The sequence below is a fragment of the Salvelinus sp. IW2-2015 genome, linkage group LG11 (assembly GCF_002910315.2).
Source record: "Salvelinus sp. IW2-2015 linkage group LG11, ASM291031v2, whole genome shotgun sequence".
NCBI lineage: Eukaryota > Metazoa > Chordata > Actinopteri > Salmoniformes > Salmonidae > Salvelinus > Salvelinus sp. IW2-2015.
The window spans coordinates 11654188-11674429 of NC_036851.1; the positions used below are offsets into that span (position 1 = coordinate 11654188).

The 20242-nt window shown below is 42.6% G+C and overlaps 1 protein-coding gene across 1 annotated transcript in view; it reads right to left on the reverse strand.

The window, feature by feature from the left end:
- znf362a (zinc finger protein 362a) overlaps positions 1-19178 on the reverse strand; it is a 26346-nt gene extending 7168 nt beyond the window's left edge. The window contains exons 1-6 of the mRNA XM_023996095.2: positions 19082-19178; positions 13997-14060; positions 13350-13602; positions 12839-12964; positions 11226-11562; positions 10894-11118 (exon numbers count right to left, since the gene is read on the reverse strand). Coding sequence (XP_023851863.1) covers positions 10894-11118; positions 11226-11562; positions 12839-12964; positions 13350-13602; positions 13997-14059 — 1004 coding nt within the window. The 5' untranslated portion in view covers position 14060; positions 19082-19178. The remainder of the gene's footprint in view (positions 1-10893; positions 11119-11225; positions 11563-12838; positions 12965-13349; positions 13603-13996; positions 14061-19081) is intronic.
- Between the last annotated feature and the right edge of the window lie 1064 nt (positions 19179-20242).

Sequence of the window (20242 nt, forward strand, 5' to 3'; positions counted from 1 at the left end):
ACGAGAGAGATTATTAATTGCAGTAAAAAATACGCGATCAATCAGGAGGAATAGGCCTATTACGCATTAAATTCTAGAAGTACCATTTTGGATGCATGCGTAGGTAAAGTACATAAAACACTAGAAAATATCCATTTAAAGTAGGCGATATTTTACAAGTCGAACATCTAGGCCTGTCAAGCATCCCCTGGTGTATCAATAATGATCATACCCAAAGAAGTCCAGGCAACTTGAACAACTGTGGAAGCCATTGGAGGTTGAAGCTTGGAAACCTCAGCAGCAGTTCTAGCATTAAGAAAACGGGCACTGGCAACCTACTAACATACCCGTTCAAAGGCAGACTTAAATTTTTCTCTTGCGCATTCACCGCTCTGAATGCAACATAAATAATTCTCAATTGTTTCAAGGCATAAAAAGTCCTTCTTTACCTGTCTCTCCCCTTCTTTACACTGATTGAAGTGATTTAAAAGTTAGCATCATAAGGAGATCTATGAGCTTTCCCCTGGAGTTCACCTCGTTCAGTCTATGCATCGGAAGAGCAGGTGTTCTTAATGTTTTGTACACTCATGGTATACGAGTTTGTAGTCAGAAGTTCATACGTCTTAGCCAAATACATTTACACTCAGCACTTGTTCACAATTCCTGACATTTAATCTAGTAAAATCCCTGTTTCTTAAGTCAGTTAGGAGTCACACTGTTATTTTAAGAATGTGAAATGTCAGAATAGATGTAAGCGAATGATTTATTTTTAAGCTGTTATTTCTCTATCAATTCCGATGGTTCAGCAGTTTACGAATACCCAATTAAGTAATTTTGGTAGCATTGCCGTTTAAATTGTTTAAGCATGGGTCAAATGTGTTCGGGATAGCCTCCAGCAAGCTTCCACAATAAGTTGTGAATTCTTGGCCCATTCTTTGGTTTTATTTATTTTAATTCACTTTATTTAACGCAGTAGGGGGCTAGTTGAGCAAAGTTCTACATTTTGCCTGCGACTGCCAAGATAGAAAGAAGCAATTCTACACAAGTTAACAGTGGAATAGAACAAACATACAGTCAATTAATACAGTAAAAAAGAAACAAAAAGTACTTTATACAGTGCAGTGCAAATTGAGGTAAGATAGGGAGTTAAGGCGATAAATAGGCCATGGTGGCGAAGGTAATGTACAATATCAGAAATTAACGACTAGAATGGAGATGTGAGAAGATGAATGTCAAGTAGCGATATTGGGGTACAAGATGGAGCAAGGATAAATAAATAATACAGTATGGGATGAGATTAATAGATGGGGCTGTTTAGAGATTGGGCTATGTAAGGTGTATGTGATCTGTGAGCTGCTCTGACAAGCTGGGCTTAAAGTAGTGAGTGGAGATATGAGCTCCAGCTTAGTGATTTTGCAGTTATTCCAAGTCATTGGCAGCAAGAGAACTGAAGGAAAGGCGGCCAAGGGTAAATTGGTTTGGGGATGACCAGTGAAATATACTGCTGGAGCGCGTGCTACAGTGGGAGCTGCTATGGTGACCCGTGAGCTGAGATAAGGCGGGGCTTTTACTAAGCAATGACTTATCAGATGACTGGAAGAGTGGGTTTTGGCGCGAATACATGAGCGAGGGCCAGCCAACGAGTACATCAGGTCCGTAGTGGTGGGTAGTATTATGGGCTTTGGTGACAAAACGGATGTGGACTGTGATAGATGCTCAATTTGCTGAGTAGAGTGTTTTGAGGCTATTTTATAGATGACATCTGCCGAAAGTCGAGGATCGGTAGATGGTCAGTCTTAAGCGGGGTATGTTTGCGCAGCATGAGTGAAGGATGCTTTGTTGCGAATAGGACAGCCGATTCTAGATTTAATTTGGATTGGCGATGCTGTAAATGTGAGTCCTGGAAGGAGAGTTTACAGTCTAAGCCAGACACTAGGTATTTGTAGTTGTCCACGTATCTTCTAAAGTCAGAGCCGTCCAGAGTAGTTGATTGGGTGGACGGGCGGGCAATGCGGTGAGTGATCAATTGAATAGCATGCATTTTAGTTTACTTCATTTAAGAAAGCAGTTGGAGGCACGAAGGAAGTTGTTATGGCATTGAAGCTCGTCCCTTGTAGGTTAGTTAAACAGGTCAAAGAGGGGCCAGCAAGTATCAGAATGGTGTTTGTCTGGTAAGAGGTGGTCAGAGAATCACCAGCAGCAAGAGGACATCATGATGTATAAGAGAAGAGAGTTGGCCCGAGATTAGAACCCTGTGCACCCCATAGAGATGCCAGAGGTCGCGCCAACAGGCCTCGATTTGACACACTATCTGAACTCTATAAGAGAGTAGTTGGTAACCAGGCGATGGCAATATTTGAGAAACAAGGCTGTCGAGTCTGCCAAAGATGTGGTGATGACAGAGTCCGAAAGCTTGGCCAGGTCGATGATAACGGCTGCACAGTAATGTCTCTTATTCGATTGCGGTTATGAGTCGTTTAGGACCTTAGCGTGGTGAGGTGCACCCATGACCAGCTCTGAAACAGGTTGCATAGCGAGAAGGTACGGTGGGATTACGAAATGGGTGCGGTACTTGTTTGTTAACTTGGCTTTCGAAGACCTTAAGAAAGACAGGGTAGATAGATATAGTGTCTGTAGCAGTTTGGGTCTAGAGTACTTTGTGTGTGCTATCTAAGTGTATGTGAGTGTTGGTCTCTGATTACTGTGTTAGTTAAGTGTAACATCATTATACTATACATTGTAATCTTTTGAAAATGGGGATGACCGCGGCAGCTTCCATCTTGGGGAATCTAAGACAGACTAGAAGAGAGGTTGATACAGGCTTATAAGTAGGGTGCAACAAATTTCCAGCAGATAAGTTTTAGAAAGAGAGGGTCCAGATGTCTAGCCGGCTGAATTTGTAGGGTCCAGATTTTGCCAGTCTTTCATGAACAATAAAGCTCAATCCCACTGGGAAAAATTTTTGGGTTTGAAGGCGAGAAAAAAAATTGGTTGGGGGGTGGCGGGGCCCCTTTGTGGGGGGGGGGGGGGGGTTGCTGTGGAGGGTGCACGGCAGTTGACGGGGTAGGGGTATCCAGGTGGAATAAGCATGGCCCCGTAGAGAAATGCTTATTTGAAATCTCAATTAATAGTCATTTACGGTGGTCAACAGTGTTTCCTAGCTCAGAGCAGTGGGCATCTGGGAGGAGGTGCTCTTAATTCTCATGGACTTTTACAGTGTCCCGAACCTTTTTGAGTTTGTTTACTACAGGATGCAAATTTCTGTTGAAAAAGTAGCTTCAGCTTTCCTAACTGCCTGTGTATATTCTGTTCATGAACTTCCTGACATTTTGCATATCAGGGGCTATTCGAGTGCTAATGCACGAAGCGCACAGAGTGTTTTTGTGCTTGTCAGGCAGACAGGTCTGGAATGAACCAAGGATCTATATTATTCCTTAGTTCTGTTATTTCTTTGAATGGGGCAAGCTTATTTAAGATGGTGAGGAAGCACTTTTAAAGAATAACCAGGCATGCATCGTACTGACGGATGAGGTCAATGTCATTCCAGGATATCCGGCCAGGTCGACTTAGAAAGATCTGCTGCGCAGAAGTGGTTTTGGCGAGCGTTGACAGTGGATGAGGGGTGGTCGTTTGGTGCCGACCATTAGCGATGCAGCATGAGCGTGAGCTCGAGCATCTTGATTGAAAACAGCAAAGGTGTATTGGAGGGCGAGTTAGTTAGGATGACATCATATGAGGGTGCCGTGTTTTATTGGATTTGGGGTTGTTACCTGGTAGGTTCATTGATAATTTGTGAGAGTTTGAGGGCATAAAGCTGATATTGTAGAATGGCAGGGGTGTTTAAGCATGTCCAGTTTTTAGGTCAGCTAGTAGCAAGCTCAGAAGATAGATGGGGGGCAATCCGGATTCCACAATGGTGTAGGGCACAGCTGGGGCAGAGGGTGGTCTAAATAGCAAGCGGCACAGTGAGAGAACTTGTTTTCTGGAAAGGTGAATTTTAGAAGTAGACCAGCTCGAATTGTTTGGGTACAGACTTGGATAATAATACAGAACTCTACAATGCTATTTTGTAGGTAGATTGAACACCGCTCATCTTTGGCAGTTTTCGATTTGCGAAAATGGTTTATGAGTAGGGATGGAGATTTCAGGGGTTTTTGGTGGGTTCCTAAGCCAGGATTCAGACACCGGCTAAGACATTCCGGGTTGGCAAGAGTGTACTAAAGCAGTAGTAAAACAAACTTAGGGGAGTAGGCTTCTAATTTAACATGCATGAACAAGGCTTTTACGGTTACAGATAGTCAACAAATAGAGAGCACCTCGGGATGGGAGTGGAAATAGGCACTGCAGCGAACTGGATTAACCCTCTACATCAACCAAGGAACAGAGGAGAAGTAGGATACGGGGGCAAAGCTAAAGTATACAAACGCTGTGGCGTCTAGCAGTTGGAACAGGATAAAAGGACAGTTTCTGGGGCCGATATGCAATAGATTCAGGCATACGTGTACAGCAAAGGTAAGTTAGGATATGTGAAGTATTGGAGGTAAACTAGGCATGATTGTCAGAGAGATATAGTCTTCTGAGACGTTTAAACCAGTATGTCACGCATATGTAGGAGGTGTGGAAAGCAATGGTGGTTAAGCATATTGAGCAGGGTAGAGGCTCTACAGGAAATAAAGACAGATAATCACTAACAGACAGTAATGGACGAGGCTATGTATAGAGAGCTGCATAGCCAAGTGACATATGGGTCCCAGTGAGTGGTTGGGCTGGCTGAGGGACACGGCGAATTCAACATTAGCTCCTGACAGACTAGTTAACTGTAGTGGTTTGAAGGCCTCCTTGCTCGCACCCGCTTTTCGTTCAGCCAAATTTTTATAGGTTAAGGCAGGGCTTTAGGGATGGCACTCCAATACATTGACTTGTTGTCCTAAAGCCATTTTGCAATTTGAGTAATGAGATGCTGGGTCATTTTATCAGGTCCATGTGAAGACCCATTTTGTGACCAGCTTTTAACTCCCTGAACTCGATTCTTGATTGTTGCTCAATATCCAGATAATTTTTCGCCCCATGTGCATCGATTTGTATGTGGCGTTGCACAGTCCCTCCTGCCAGGCAAAAGCACCCACCACACATGATGGTTGTCCGGCCCAGTGCTTCACGGTTGGGCGTGGTTTCTTCGGCTTGCAACCTCCCTTTTTCCTCCAAAATAACAATGCTCATTATGGCAACAGTTTCTATTTTTTGTTTCATCAGGCCAGAAGGACTTTTCTCCAAAAGTACAATCTTTGTCCCATGTGCAGTTGCAAACCGTAGTCTGGCTTTTTTCATGGCGGTTTTGGAGCAGTGGGTTCTTCCTTGCTGAGCCGTCGATATAGGACTCGTTTCTATGTGGATATAGATACTTTTGTACCTGTTTCGTCCTGCATTTTCACAAGGTCCTTTGCTGTGGTTCTGGGATTGATTTGCACTTTTGCACCAAAGCACATTCATCTCTAGGAGACACGCGTCTCCTTCCTGAGCGGTATGAGGCTGCGTTGTCCCATGGTTTATACTTGCGAACTAGTTGTACGATGAACGTGTACCTTCAGGCATTTGGAAATGCTCCCAGGATGAACCAGACTGTGCGGGTCAAACATTTTTTTATGAGATTGGATCTGATTCTTTTGATTTTCCCATGATGTCAAGCAAAGAGGCACTGAGTTTGAAGGTAGGCTTGAAATACATCCACAGGTACACCTCCAATTGACTCAAATGATGTCAATTAGCCTATCGGAAGCTTCTAAAAGCCATGACATAATTTTCTCCTGGAATTTTCAAGATGTTTCGAAGGCACGTCGTCTGTACCCAAACAATTCGAGCTTCTACTTCTAAAAATTCACCTTTCCAGAAACAAGTCTCTCACTGTTGCCGCTTGCTATAGACCACCCTCTGCCCCCAGCTGTGCCCTTGACACCATATGTGAATCGATTGCCCCCCATCTATCTTCTGAGCTAGTGCTACTAGCTGACCTAAACTGGGACATGCTTAACACCCCTGCCATTCTACAATATCAGCTTGATGCCCTCAAACTCTCACAAATTATCAATGAACCTACCAGGTACAACCCCAAATCCATAAACACGGGCACCCTCATAGATGTCATCCTAACTAACTCGCCCTCCAAATACACCTTTGCTGTTTTCAATCAAGATCTCAGCGATCACTGCCTCATTGCCTGCATCCGTAATGGGTCTGCGACCAAACGACCACCCCTCATCACTGTCAAACGCTCCCTAAAACACTTCTGCGAGCAGATCTTTCTAATCGACCTGGCCGGGGTATCCTGGAATGACATTGACCTCATCCCGTCAGTAGATGATGCCTGGTTATTCTTTAAAAGTGCTTTCCTCACCATCTTAAATAAGCATGCCCCATTCAAAGAAATAAAGAACTAGGAATAGATATAGTCCTTGGTTCATTCCAGACCTGTCTGCCCTTGACAAGCACAAAAACATCCTGTGGCGTTCTGCATTAGCATCGAATAGCCCCCGTGATATGCAAATGTTCAGGGAAGTTATGAACAAATATACACAGGCAGTTAGGAAAGCTAAGGCTAGCTTTTTCAAACAGAAATTTGCATCCTGTAGTACAAACTCAAAAAGGTTCTGGGACACTGTAAAGTCCATGGAGAATAAGAGCACCTCCTCCCAGCTGCCCACTGCTCTGAGGCTAGGAAACACTGTTACCACCGATAAATCGACTATAATTGAGAATTTCAATAAGCATTTCTCTACGGCTGGCCATGCTTTCCACCTGGATACCCCTACCCCGGTCAACTGCCTGGCACCCTCCACAGCAACCCCACAAAGCCCCCACCATTTCTCCTTCAACCAAATCCAGATAGCTGATGTTCTGAAAGAGCTGCAAAATCTGGAGCCCTACAAATCAGCCGGGCTAGACAATCTGGACCCTCTCTTTCTAAAATTATCTGCTGAAATTGTTGCAACCCCTATTACTAGCCTGTTCAACCTCTCTTTCGTATTGTCTTAGATTCCCAAAGATTGGAAAGCTGCCGCGGTCATCCCCCTCTTCAAAGAGATTACAATGTATAGTATATGATGTTACATTGAACTAATCACAGTAATCAGAGACCAACTCACATACATAGATAGGCACACACAAAGTACTCTAGACCCAAACTGCTACAGAACTATATCTATCCTACCCTGTCTTTCTAAGGTCTTCGAAAGCCAAGTTAACAAACAGATTACCGACCATTTCGAATCCCACCGTACCTTCTCCGCTATGCAATCTGGTTTCAGAGCTGGTCATGGGTGCACCTCAGCCACGCTCAAGGTCCTAAACGACATCATAACCGCAATCGATAAGAGACATTACTGTGCAGCCGTATTCATCGACCTGGCCAAGGCTTTCGACTCTGTCAATCACCACATTCTTATTGGCAGACTCGACAGCCTTGGTTTCTCAAATGATTGCCTCGCCTGGTTTACCAACTACTTCTCTTATAGAGTTCAGTGTGTCAAATCGGAGGGCCTGTTGTCCGGACCTCTGGCAGTCTCTATGGGGGTGCCACAGGGTTCTATTCTCGGGCCAACTCTCTTCTCTGTATACATCAATGATGTCGCTCTTGCTGCTGGTGATTCTCTGATCCACCTCTACGCAGACAACACCATTCTGTATACTTCTGGCCCCTCTTTGGACACTGTGTTAACTAACCTCAAGACGAGCTTCAATGCCATACAACTCTCCTTCCGTGGCCTCCAACTGCTCTTAAATGCAAGTAAAACTAAATGCATGCTATTCAATTGATCACTGCCCGCATCTGCCCGCCCGTCCAGCATCACTACTCTGGACGGCTCTGACTTAGAATACGTGGACAACTACAAATACCTAGGTGTCTGGTTAGACTGTAAACTCTCTTCCATACTCACATTAAGCATCTCCAATCCAAATTAAATCTAGAATCGGCTTCCTATATCGCAACAAAGCATCCTTCACTCATGCTGCCAAACATACCCTCGTTAAACTGACCATCCTACCGATCCTCGACTTCGGCGATGTCATCATAAAATAGCCTCCAACACTCTACTCAGCAAATTGGATGCAGTCTATCACAGTGCCATCTGTTTTGTCACCAAAGCCCCATATACTACCCACCACTACGACCTGTATGTTCTCGTTGGCTGGCCCTCGCTTCATGTTCGTCGCCAAACCCACTGGCTCCAGGTCATCTATAAGTCATTGCTAGGTAAAGCCCCGCCTTATCTCAGCTCACTGGTCACCATAGCAGCACCCACCTGTAGCACGCGCTCCAGCAGGTATATTCACTGGTCATCCCCAAAGCCAATTACTCTTTTAGGCCGCCTCCTTCCAGTTCTCTGCTGCCAATGACTGGAATGAACTGCAAAAATCACTGAAGCTGGAGRCTCATATCTCCCTCACTAGCTTTAAGCACCAGCTGTCAGAGCAGCTCACAGATCACTGCACCTGTACATAGCCCATCTCTAAACAGCCCATCTATCTATCTCATCCCCATACTGTATTTATTTATTTATCTTGCTCCTTTGTACCCCAATATCTCTACTTGCACATTCATCTTCTGCACATCTACCATTCTAGTGTTAAATTGCTATATTGTAATTACTTCGCCACCATGGCCTATTTATCGCCTTAACTCCCTTATCTTACCTCATTTGCACTCACTGTATAAAGACTTTTTGTTTTCTTTTTTTCTACTGTATTATTGACTGTATGTTTTGTTTATTCCATGTGTAACTCTGTGTAGAATTGCTATGCTTTATCTTGGCCAGGTCGCAGTTGCAAATGAGAACTTGTTCTCAACTAGCCTACCTGGTTAAATAAAGGTGAAATTAAATAAATAAAACAAAGAATGGGCCAAAATTCACCCAACTTATTGTGGGAAGCTTGTGGAAGGCTATCCGAAACATTTGACCCATGTTAAACAATTTAAAGGCAATGCTACCAAATACTAATTGAGTGTATGTAAACTTCTGAACCACTGGGAATGTGATTAGGAGAAATAAAAGCTGAAATAAATCATTCTCTCTACTATTATTCTGACATTTCACATTCTTAAAATAAAGTGGTGATCCTAACTGACTTAAGACAGGGGATTTTTACTAGGATTAAATGTCAGGAATTGTGAAATGCTGAGTTTAAATGTATTTGGCTAAGATGTATGTAAACTTCTGACTACAACTGTATACACTGAGTGTACAAAACATTAAGAACACCTGCTCTTTCCATGGCATAGACTGACCAGGTGAATCCAGGGGAAAGCTATGAWCTCTTATTGATGTCACTTGTTAAATCCACTTCAATCAGTGTAAATGAAGGGGAGGAGACAGGTAAAGAAGGATTTTTATGCCTTGAAACAATTGAGAGATGTATTGTGTATGTGTGCCATTCAGAGCGTGAATGGGCAAGAGAAAAGATTTAAGTGCCTTTGAACGGGGTATGTTAGTAGGTGCCAGGTGCCCCGTTTTCTTAATCTAGAACTGCTGCTGGGTTTTTCAAGCTCAACTCCAATGCTTCCCACAGTTGTGTCAAGTTGCCTGGGAGTTCTTTGGGTGGTGGATCATTMTTGATACACAGGGGATTGCTTGACAGGCCTAGATGTTGATTGTAGAAATATCGGCCTACTTTAAATGGATTATTTCTAGTGTTTGTTATGTTTACCTACGGATGATCAAAATGGTACTTTCTAGAATTTTTAATGCGTAATAGGCCTATCCTCCTGATTGATTGGTGATCTTTTTATGCAATTAAAAACATACTAAACCAACGGTGACATGTTTGCTAAGATAACTTCATGAGTCAAATTATAAACTATGCGAGGAAATACAAAAAAATATCTTAGCAAATGCGCGGAAAAATACCAATTTGTATTTGTAGGGCTATTTATGGGAATCGTTCCCAATCACAGCCAGTTCGTGCTCAAGAGCTTTTAACGAGCGGGCGGCAAGTAGCCTAGTTGGTGGAGCGTTGGGCCAGTGACCGAAAGGTTGCTAGATCGAATCCCCGAGCTGACAAGGTAAAAATCAGTTATTCTGCCCCTGAACAAGGCAGTTAACCCACTGTTCCTAGGCCGTCATTGTAAATAAAAAATGTGTTCTCAACTGACTTGCCTAGTTAAATAAAATAAAAACAAAATGCACAAAATCATGTAGCTTGCAAGTTACTAAAGCTCCAGGATTGGTTGAAGTATCCTGTTGCTGTAAATGGAAACAAATTACACAGCAAAGGATCACATCAATAATTGAGTTAAGGTTAGGAAATGGGTTAGGTGTGTGTATCAAGCACCCATAGGACTCCSAGGCAACTTGACACAACTGTGGGAACCATTGGAGTCAACATGGGCCAGCATCCCTGTGGAATGCTTCCGAGACCTTGTAGAGTCCATGCCCCAACGAATTGACGTGTTCTGAGGGGGAAAGGGGGGGTGGGGGGATGCAACTCAATAGTAGGAAGGTGTTCTTAATGTTTTKYACACTCAGTGTATATTAAAAACACTGAGGGGCGGCAGGTAGCCTAGTGGTTAGAGCGTTGGATTAGTAACCGAAAGGTTTCAAGATCGACTCCCCGAGCTGACAAGGTAAAAATCTGTCGTTCTGCCCTTGAACAAGGCAGTTAACCCACTGTTCCTAGGCCGTCATTGAAAATACTGACTTGCCTAGTTAAATAAAGGTAAAAAAATATATATTTAAAAAAGGCATAATCTATGAAGGCAAATAATTAACACTAGTGTAATTACACTTTAAAAGCGTAGTACACACATGACTTTGGGGTTCTGGGAAAGATACATCATCATCATCATCACTACACTATAGAACCTAATTGGTGGGTACATGAAAACAGTATCAAACTGATGATCAAATTAGTCCATGATTTGACCTGGTGTGCTGCTGCAGGTGGGAGAGCTGGCGGAAGCATTTCTCGCAGTAGGAGCAGTGATAAGGTTTGACGCCCAGGTGTATGCGGAGGTGCTGGGCCAGGTAGGATGCATTGGCGAAGGATTTGGAGCAGTGGGGACACTTGTGAGGCTTGACCTCTGTGTGGGACTTGGAGTGGATCTGCATGTCTGACTTGGAGAAGAAGGTCAGCGGGCACGATTTACACCTGCGCAAAACAACACACACATGGAAGACACCGTAAGCAATCAATATGACAGTAAGACATTTGGAGTATAATCAACATGTCTATAAAAGGTTCATGTGTGCTCATGCCTGTAGCATTTGCCCGGTTTGGGGGTGATGGTGTGGCAGGATTGGTCGTTGCCTGAGGCTAGGATGGGGTAAGGCACCACCAACAGAGAGCCACCACCGTTCTCAGCTTTTATCTTCTTACGCCCTCGCCCCTCCATCTTGGGAGGGGGCCCCAGCAGTCCAGCAAGGCCTCCGTTACTTTTGATTTGCTCCATCCCAGGGCCACTGGCCAAGCCTGAGAGGACATGATGTGGTGAAGGGGCTCCGCCTAGTCGGCTCAGGCTGTTGGAGGTGGGTGTGGTCAGAGTGACGGCCTCTGAGGTGTTATGGTTGCCCATTCGAGAGGAAAGCGCCAGACCTGGCAAGTCAAGAGGTAAAAATGACTCACAAACTAAATAATCACTACATAATTATGTAATGACTAATCTCCAACAGAAGAATGCAGTCAGTTACATGTATACTTCTTAAAATTGTGCATACTTTTTCAGAGACAATGCTCAAAATTAACTATTGACATGTTCCCATTTAGTTATTCGCTCAACATAGGAATACTCTTTGTGCCTAGTTGTTGGCTGAAGTAGTTTGAAATCACGTTGATACGCCAAAAGTCCTGTCACATTTTGAGAGGCCTGGATTAGTCTAAAGGCCAACAGTACAGGAATCTTGGAATGGGCTATGGAAGTCTGCCTCTCTTTCCGTGTGGGGGAGAGTTGGGTAAGTTGAGCCATTTTTTACACTCAGCATCACTCCGTCAAGGGAAATATAGTATTATTTCTAACAAAGATATCTACATATATTTTAGGATGTTGTGTATCCCTGTAAATAATCTGAATTCACAAAAACATAGCTTGTCCAAAAAAGTGGTCTCTTTGCACGAATTACTCCGGATGGGGGATAGGGTAAGTAAAGACGCCTACAAATTTCTGTAATGAATGAAATATTACCACTACCTTCTTAAAACCAAACACAATTAATCACAATAACTTTTTTTGTTGCCTTTTAATCATTTTAAGCTTTTATTATTATTATTWTTTTTTAAATCATTTTAAGCATATTTTAACATTGGCTTAACACCTAACAAACATGTTGCACTTTTTTTTAACACCTAACACAGGCCAGGCCCTGTTGTTACCTCATATGCCTTGCATTACACCTGGGAAGAAAACGCTTCAATTTGCTCAACTTGCCATTGGTTCAACCAACTTCCCCCATGGCCATTGGCTGAACTTACCCCAAGGCAAACATTTTGACTATATTAGCCCACACAGCTACAAGGATGCACTTTCATGCTAGGTTTAGGACCTCATATTGTAGCTTATAGACCCCAACTGATATATAGAACAATTTTTAAATGACCTACTTTGGTTTAGATACAAGCATCATGAAACCTCTTAACACAATAAATGAATTTGACGTGGTGAAAATCTTTTTTTTTGACCTAACTTGCTTAACACTTTTTCCATGTGGTTTCTTCCTTCACAGACTCCATGAAATGATGACCTTGGTCAAATTATACATTTTGTGTATGGTTTCCTAGAAACAAGCATGGCTCAACTTACCCCTTTGGCTGAACTAACCCCAGTCTCTCCTATGTGCCAGACGGGCATTACTGTGTCAAAAAATCATGTGTTTACCTGACAGGTGGTTCGTTCTAGAGGGTTGGTCTATGATTTGACGCAAATGCCAGTCTTCCCACAATCCTCTAGCTTTTATAGCTGTTTTATCATCCAGATTAAAGTTTACATCACCAAGAATACGTCCTGTTAGAGATGTGCAGAAAATTCACAGAATTTACCAACAAAAAAAAACTCTTACCATAGAACATTAACAGGAAATATAAAGCCTGGCTCATACAAGGCTCAACAAGTATTTTCCCCATCCATCTATCAACGATAGAAAAAGATTATAAGTAGGCCTATTACAGTAATTACAAGTGAGACAAAAATTATTTATAAAATGTGAGGGGATGTGTGCCAATCACTTGATGAGATTGAGGAGGATGGGAGGTGGTGTGATCACAAGACATACAGTGGAGGTGCATTCTGATTTGAACCGCCTCTGAGAATAGAAGTGTGTGAGTGGTGGTGGTGGTCAATGACAGTGGAGCCTGGCCTGGTGAAGGGAGGTAGGGGGCGGTCAGGGTACCTGCCACAGAGCTGGAGGCCGGCCGGGCGTGCAGGGCAATGTCTGGCTGGGACGGGCTGTGGGCATGGAGTTCTTGTTGCATCTGCTGCAGTTTCTCAACTGACATCTGGACATGCTGCCCACCTTCTGTCTGTGTAGGATTCCCCAGCAGTTGCTGTTGGGAGGGAACTGTGGAAGACGGCAGGTGGGGTGGTCTGATCTTCTCAGCCATCAGCTGTTCCTTGATCTTGTTGATCAACACAAGGTTATCCAGCTGACAGCAGGGAGACAACAACACACAGAGACAGAAGAACAGTCCTTAGTTAACATCTGTGTGGGCTTACATTCATTTGTTCTGCTTTGGCTCCCTCCAATGGACTCAAAGGAAAATAACTCAACGATGTACCCTAAGTACATTGACATTAATCTATGTCCTCTCTTCAAGTGAGTCGTAAAAATAGTGCATACTTTACATGCACATTTGCATGACAATCAAGCAGGCAAAATACCTTTCACTGCTCATGGGTCTCAATGTTACATTACCTAGAATAATAATTGACAATCTTCACAGTCTACTGTCCACCATTATCATCTTCWCCCTCATCCTCTTTTATACTAACTACCTTGTTGTTGAATGTGAGGGTAGAGTCTAGACAGTCAGTACTCACCTGGCCAGGCATGTTGGGTGGTGGGGGCCAGAAGTAGGGATTATTAAAACGAGGTTCAGCCATCCTGTGACAAACAAACCAGATGCAAATATTATCTTCTGCACACTGTCCAAATAAATAGATATGACAACAACAACACAGCTAATTCAGTCTCACAATTCATTCAAATGTTTGCAGCACTTTAATGAGTTCATAAATAGTTGCTGAATCTCCAATAGACTTATTGCAATAGACGTATATAGTTAATGCTGAACATTTAGCCACTCGCCAAACACTATAAATGTATTGTATTCTAGCCTCACGATTCAAAGTAAATGGAACTACTTTCTAACTTTCTCCCCTCCTCTTCTTCCGTCATGTCCACCACGGAAGTGTGTTTTCAGTTCCACACGCACTGTAGCTAAGTATAGCGCTTAATAATCACACTTTTCTGAGTCACAACTTCCCGTCGCCCACAGACAGCTGAGAATTTGCAGGGGATTCAATTCCGCGAGACATTACTCAAAGAAGGGAAGAAAAAAAAAACGTGTGAGTCACAGGGATCCTCTCATTAGGAAGGGAAATACCCATGAGGCCTTGTTTATTCTCCCTCTCCGCCAGCAGACTGTCTAACCATCACACTGAATGATGGGCATCTCCCCAAAGAAACAGCATAACATCACATGGTAGATATAGCTTGTTAAGAAACACTTGTCATATTGGCAGTTTCCTATACCATTTTGTGATTAAAGATAGAATTGCATTGATGGTTGAGGTGTTTGAAAATATATGGTATTTCTGTAGCCTACACTGTCAATATTTTCACAGGGAACAAAATAACATATATCCCTGCTCCCTGACGTTCCATTTAATCCATTTAGAGTGAATGTCACTGAACAGACTTTAACTCCAATCTCTCTATGCAAAAGTCACATTTGGAAGAATTTGGGGCAAGGGACATTGCTGCTCTTTGTCCCATGGTAGAGCCTGCTGCTCTCTCATACATGTCTGCGATCTGTGGGCTTTCTTTCCATCGCTTCTCTTTTCAAGCCTTATTCATTTCTTTATATGACATATTGCATTGTGTGTTTTGGCACAGTCCACCCTTCTAAAGTCTGTTTGACTTAGCAGCAGCGTAACACAGTCCACTTGCATCAGCCAAAATAAACTAAAAATATACGTCCAGCCCTATGAATAAAAACCCAGAAAATATTTCCCTAATGATGCCGACAGGGTGTCCATTTCACTTCCTGGAGGCACTCTGAGTCTCCTGGGCAAGAGCGGAATATAGGTAGAGTTGATAATCTTCCCCATATGACGGCTGTCTCTGTCTTTGATATGCCATGTTTGATGTTGGTGATAATAACAACACAGCTTCTTAGGCAACAGAGAAAAGTGTCAAACTATATTAAAGTAGAGTCCTTTGTGTATTCGAGATGGAGTGTAGAGCATCCTGTCCGACGGAGACTGTAATGCCTAAAAATGTATTACTGCCATAATCAACAATCAAACAGGAAGAGAAAAATCAGTCTATGCCATGGCAACCCCTAGAACCAAGACTGTATACTGTTTTCAATAAATCAATSACATTTAATTCGACACTAAACTGACAGACTTTTTTCAGTTATTTCAGGGATAACATGGACATGGTTGAGAATCAAGCCTTGGATCAGGTCCAGCTGCAAGATCTTTAAAAAAGAGTCAGTCCCCGGAATGTTCTGTGTGCAGGTTTCAATCTAAATCAATTACTCTCATTAGCAAGACAATCAAATAGATGAAATCTGAACTCTTCCACGTAACTAAAGCTGAAGAGAGGATAGGTGATAATAGGTTGCTAATCTGATATACACTGCTCAAAAAAATAAAGGGAACACTTAAACAACACAATGTAACTCCAAGTCAATCACACTTCTGTGAAATCAAACGTCCACTTAGGAAGCAACACTGATTGACAATAAATTTCACATGCTGTGTGCAAATGAATAGACAGAAGGTGGAAATTATAGGCAATTAGCAAGACACCCCCAATAAAGGAGTGATTCTGCAGGTGGTGACCACAGACTACTTCTCAGTTCCTATGCTTCCTGGCTGATGTTTTGGTCACTTTTGAATGCTGGCGTGCTCTCACTCTAGTGTAGCATGAGACGGAGTCTACAACCCACACAAGTGCTCAGGTAGTGCAGCTCATCCAGGATGGCACATCAATGCAGCTTGTGCCAGAAGGTTTGCTGTGTCTGTCAGCGTAGTGTCCAGAGCATGGAGGCGCTACCAGGAGACAGCCAGTACATCAGAAGAGACCGTAGGAGGGCAACAACCCAGCAGCAGGACCGCTACCTCCGCCTTTGTGCAGGAGGAGCACTGCCAGAGCCCTGCAAAATGACCTCCAGCAGGCCACAAATGTGCGATGTGTCAGCATTGGTCTCACAAGGGGTCTGAGGATCTCATCCCGTACCTAATGGCAGTCAGGCTACCTCTGGCGAGCACATAGAGGGCTGTGCCACCCCACACATGACTGACCCACCGCCAAACCGGTCATGCTGGAGGATGTTGCAGCCGCAGAACGTTCTCCATGGCGTCTCCAGACTCTGTCACGTCTGTCACATGTGCTCAGTGTGAACCTGTCTTCATCTGTGAAGAGACAGGGCGCCAGTGGCGAATTTGCCAACTTGGTTCTCTGGCAAATGCCAAACGTCCTGCACGGTGTTGGGCTGTAAGCACAACCCCACCTGTGGACGTCGGCCCTCATGGAGTCTGTTTCTGACCGTTTGAGCAGACACATGCACATTTGTGCCTGCTGGAGTCATTTTGCGGCTCTGGCAGTGCTCCACCTGCTCCTCCTTGCACAAAGGCGGAGGTAGCGGTCCTGCTGCTGGGTTTTGCCCTCCTACGGCCTCCTCCACGTCTCCTGATGTACTGCCTGTCTCCTGGTAGCGCCTCCATGCTCTGGACACTACGCTGACAGACACAGCAAACCTTCTTGCCACAGCTCGCATTGATGTGCCATCCTGGATGAGCTGCACTACCTGAGCCACTTGTTGGGTGTAGACTCCGTCTCATGCTACCACTAGAGTGAAAGCACCGCCAGCATTCAAAAGTGACCAAAACATCAGCCAGGAAGCATAGGAACTGAGAAGTGGTCTGTGGTCACCACCTGCCAGAACCACTCCTTTATTGGGGGTGTCTTGCTAATTGCCTATAATTTCCACCTTTTGTCTATTCCATTTGCACAACAGCATGTGAAATTTATTGTCAATTAGTGTTGCTTCCTAAGTGGACAGTTTGATTTCACAGAAGTGTGATTGACTTGGAGTTACATTGTGTTGTTTWAGTGTTCCCTTWATTTTTTTGAGCAGTGTACTATGTTTTTTGTTGATACTCAGCTGGAGTAAAATCCAACATAGTTCTAAACTTTGGGTCCCCAGGATCAATGTTGGGAAATTAACACACTTCACTTTTGTTATTGACTGAGCCCCTTGAAATCCCCATAATGCCTAATTCCGATTGAAGCCACACTCTGTAAAATGTGCCAACCATCAAAGAGTTGACCACTGCAAAAATGTTTAACAATGGAGCAAATGTATCCCATTACCTTCCTACATGCCAACATTGCTTGATTTCCATTATGTATAAGTAGTGCTCAAGTTGCTATTCAAGGAGAGCAACATTAATTTTTAATAACAACACTTAATCTTACAGACTGTGGTTTTGAAATACTTTTTTAAACCCACATTTTTGACAGTATACAATATTGAATCAAATTTCAATTGTATTGAGGAATCAAGTCTTCAATTGAAATACTACAATATTTTGCATTAGTTGTTACAGACAGTGAAATAGCCCCGGTGAACCACCTAAACTATTTGAGTCACAGCAGAAATAGCTGCATGCTGAAACATCTGTGGTGAGAACCGCTATCTGAAATGTGTCCGCAGATTTAAATCAATTTGAACCGATATCAGTGATTTTATCGTTCTGTGTCATGCCCCTACGCAATAAAAACCCAAATACTGCTGTTTCTCAAAATGGTGTCTATTGCTTTCTAGCCAGTCAGATGTACGATTTTTTAAATTACTGTAGCCCATAGACCGAAATGTATAGGCTAGTCGTGTTTAAGGAAATTAAAAATATTAGGCTGCAGGTTATCCATCTTCAGACGATTAGCGGCAAATTAGGCTAGTAGGCCTATGTCAATCGTGCAACATTAGCCCAACGTCATATTTGCAATACGAATACTATAGGCTATTATTTGCTCTATAAATAATTTGCTTAACACAGATATGAAAATAAATGAGTAATCAATTATCAGCCTATAATAAGGGTAGACAAATCACTTGAGGCTGGTCTAGACTTGTGAACTAAAACAAAAGTTAGGCTACTTAACTTTTCCTTATTCTATATGGACGTCTACGTTTATTTGCAGATTAAAAAAAAAAATACCTTTGGAACTTAAAATGCTAACACATAAAACATCAAATAAGGAGCATTTAGACTGCAGAGCAACTCTGATCCCCCCTGGTGCCTCGCTCCACAGCCTCTCCCACATTCTCAGACAGTTTTATTTAAAAAATTCAGACAAAAGGAAAACAAAAATGGCAGCCTGTCTTATTTTTATAAGGACTGGACGCCATATTCTGCAGATCCCAAATGTACAGTAATAATTCGCCTAAAAAAGTAGACGTGTCTCGATGCATGCAAATTTGTAATCCATTTCTTTGCATTAGCGTACGTGTACGAATGATTGTTTACTTAGATTAGCAGGTTTGAATAGCCCGGCTCGAGGAAGAAGAAAAAAAACTAGACACTTCCTACAACAATCATGCCTTGCAAAATGCAATGCGTTATGGACAACTGGGTTCTCTCGCTATGCAAATCCATAATTCAATTCCAGAATAGTAGCTTAACTGCATCTCATCTGCCGCGTGTCTGTGTGCTATGCACAATATAACTAGAACGTTGTCCTTTTCAAATATGCTCTGGTAATGGCTAGTATTTTTTTATTTGAACTTTTTGACGACTCAAATGGTAACGATAACTGCTTTCAAAATAGCATTGCAGCCGAACGTTTTTAAAATTGCACACAAAAGAGGCGAAAAAATGTATACAAACCTGACACCTCGATGGTAGATTTAATGATATTTTATAAAATAATAAGATGTTCCTTTTGCTTGCCTTCAGTCGGAGTTCAGACCTTCCGGGTCGCCTACTGTTCACTTCTGGGTGCTGCAGGCGAGGATTTGCTTTCACTGAAGCAGATTTTGGAAATTTAAAAACTACAAATAGGCCTAAAGATATTCAGAATTGACATAATTGCTGCGATATAAACTTGGTTTAGGATATGCCTCATTGTAGTGACATAATTGGTGACAGCTTTTGGTTTGACAGGCTGTCAACTGTCTGCACCATAATATCAAGGCATCATCATTTCTCAACTGCTTTACGTGATCATGGTTGGAAAGAAGCTACATTTAATGGTTACAATGAAACAATTTTAAACTATTGTTGCAACAATTTACCATCCCGCCCTGAATTATCGCAGACTGATCACAGYAGGGATGACCAGGGATGTTCTCTTGATAAGTGTGTGAATTGGACCATTTTCCTGTCAAAATGTAAGGAGTACTTTTGGGTGTTAGGGAAAATGTATGAAGTAAAAAGTATAATTATTTTCTTTAGGAATGTAGTGARGTAAAAGTTGTCAAAATTATAAATAGTAAAGTACAGATACCCCAAAAACAACTTAAGTAGTACTTTAAAGTATTTTTACTTAAGTACTTTACACCACTGGGTATCAAACATCCTCATAGTAATACGCTCTCACGCTCACATAGTGTCTTCAACTAGTGTCTTCACTACTTCTCAACTATAAAGAATTTGAGGATGAGGCCAGGGTTGAAAAACGGGGGGTCTCCGTTAAATTACTGCCCATGTAACCCCTATGGCGCAAAGTAGAATATTTGGTTTTACCCTGAAACAATAATAAATATACTACAATTAAAAAGGCTATACATTTTGAATAGGCATAAATATAATGTATTACCATGTAATTACCATTAGTTGTGTGCTTTAATCAGTTTGTTGGTAAACCATGATACAATTAGACACTTTTCATTCCATAACATTTGAAATTCTAGTCATTTAGCAGACGCTCTTATCCAGATAGCTAGGTGAGACAACAACATATCACAACCGTAGCAAGTACATTTTAATAAACTCCATAAAGCGAGCCTAACTCATAAAACCACATTTTCAAACTAACAGTGAGGGCTT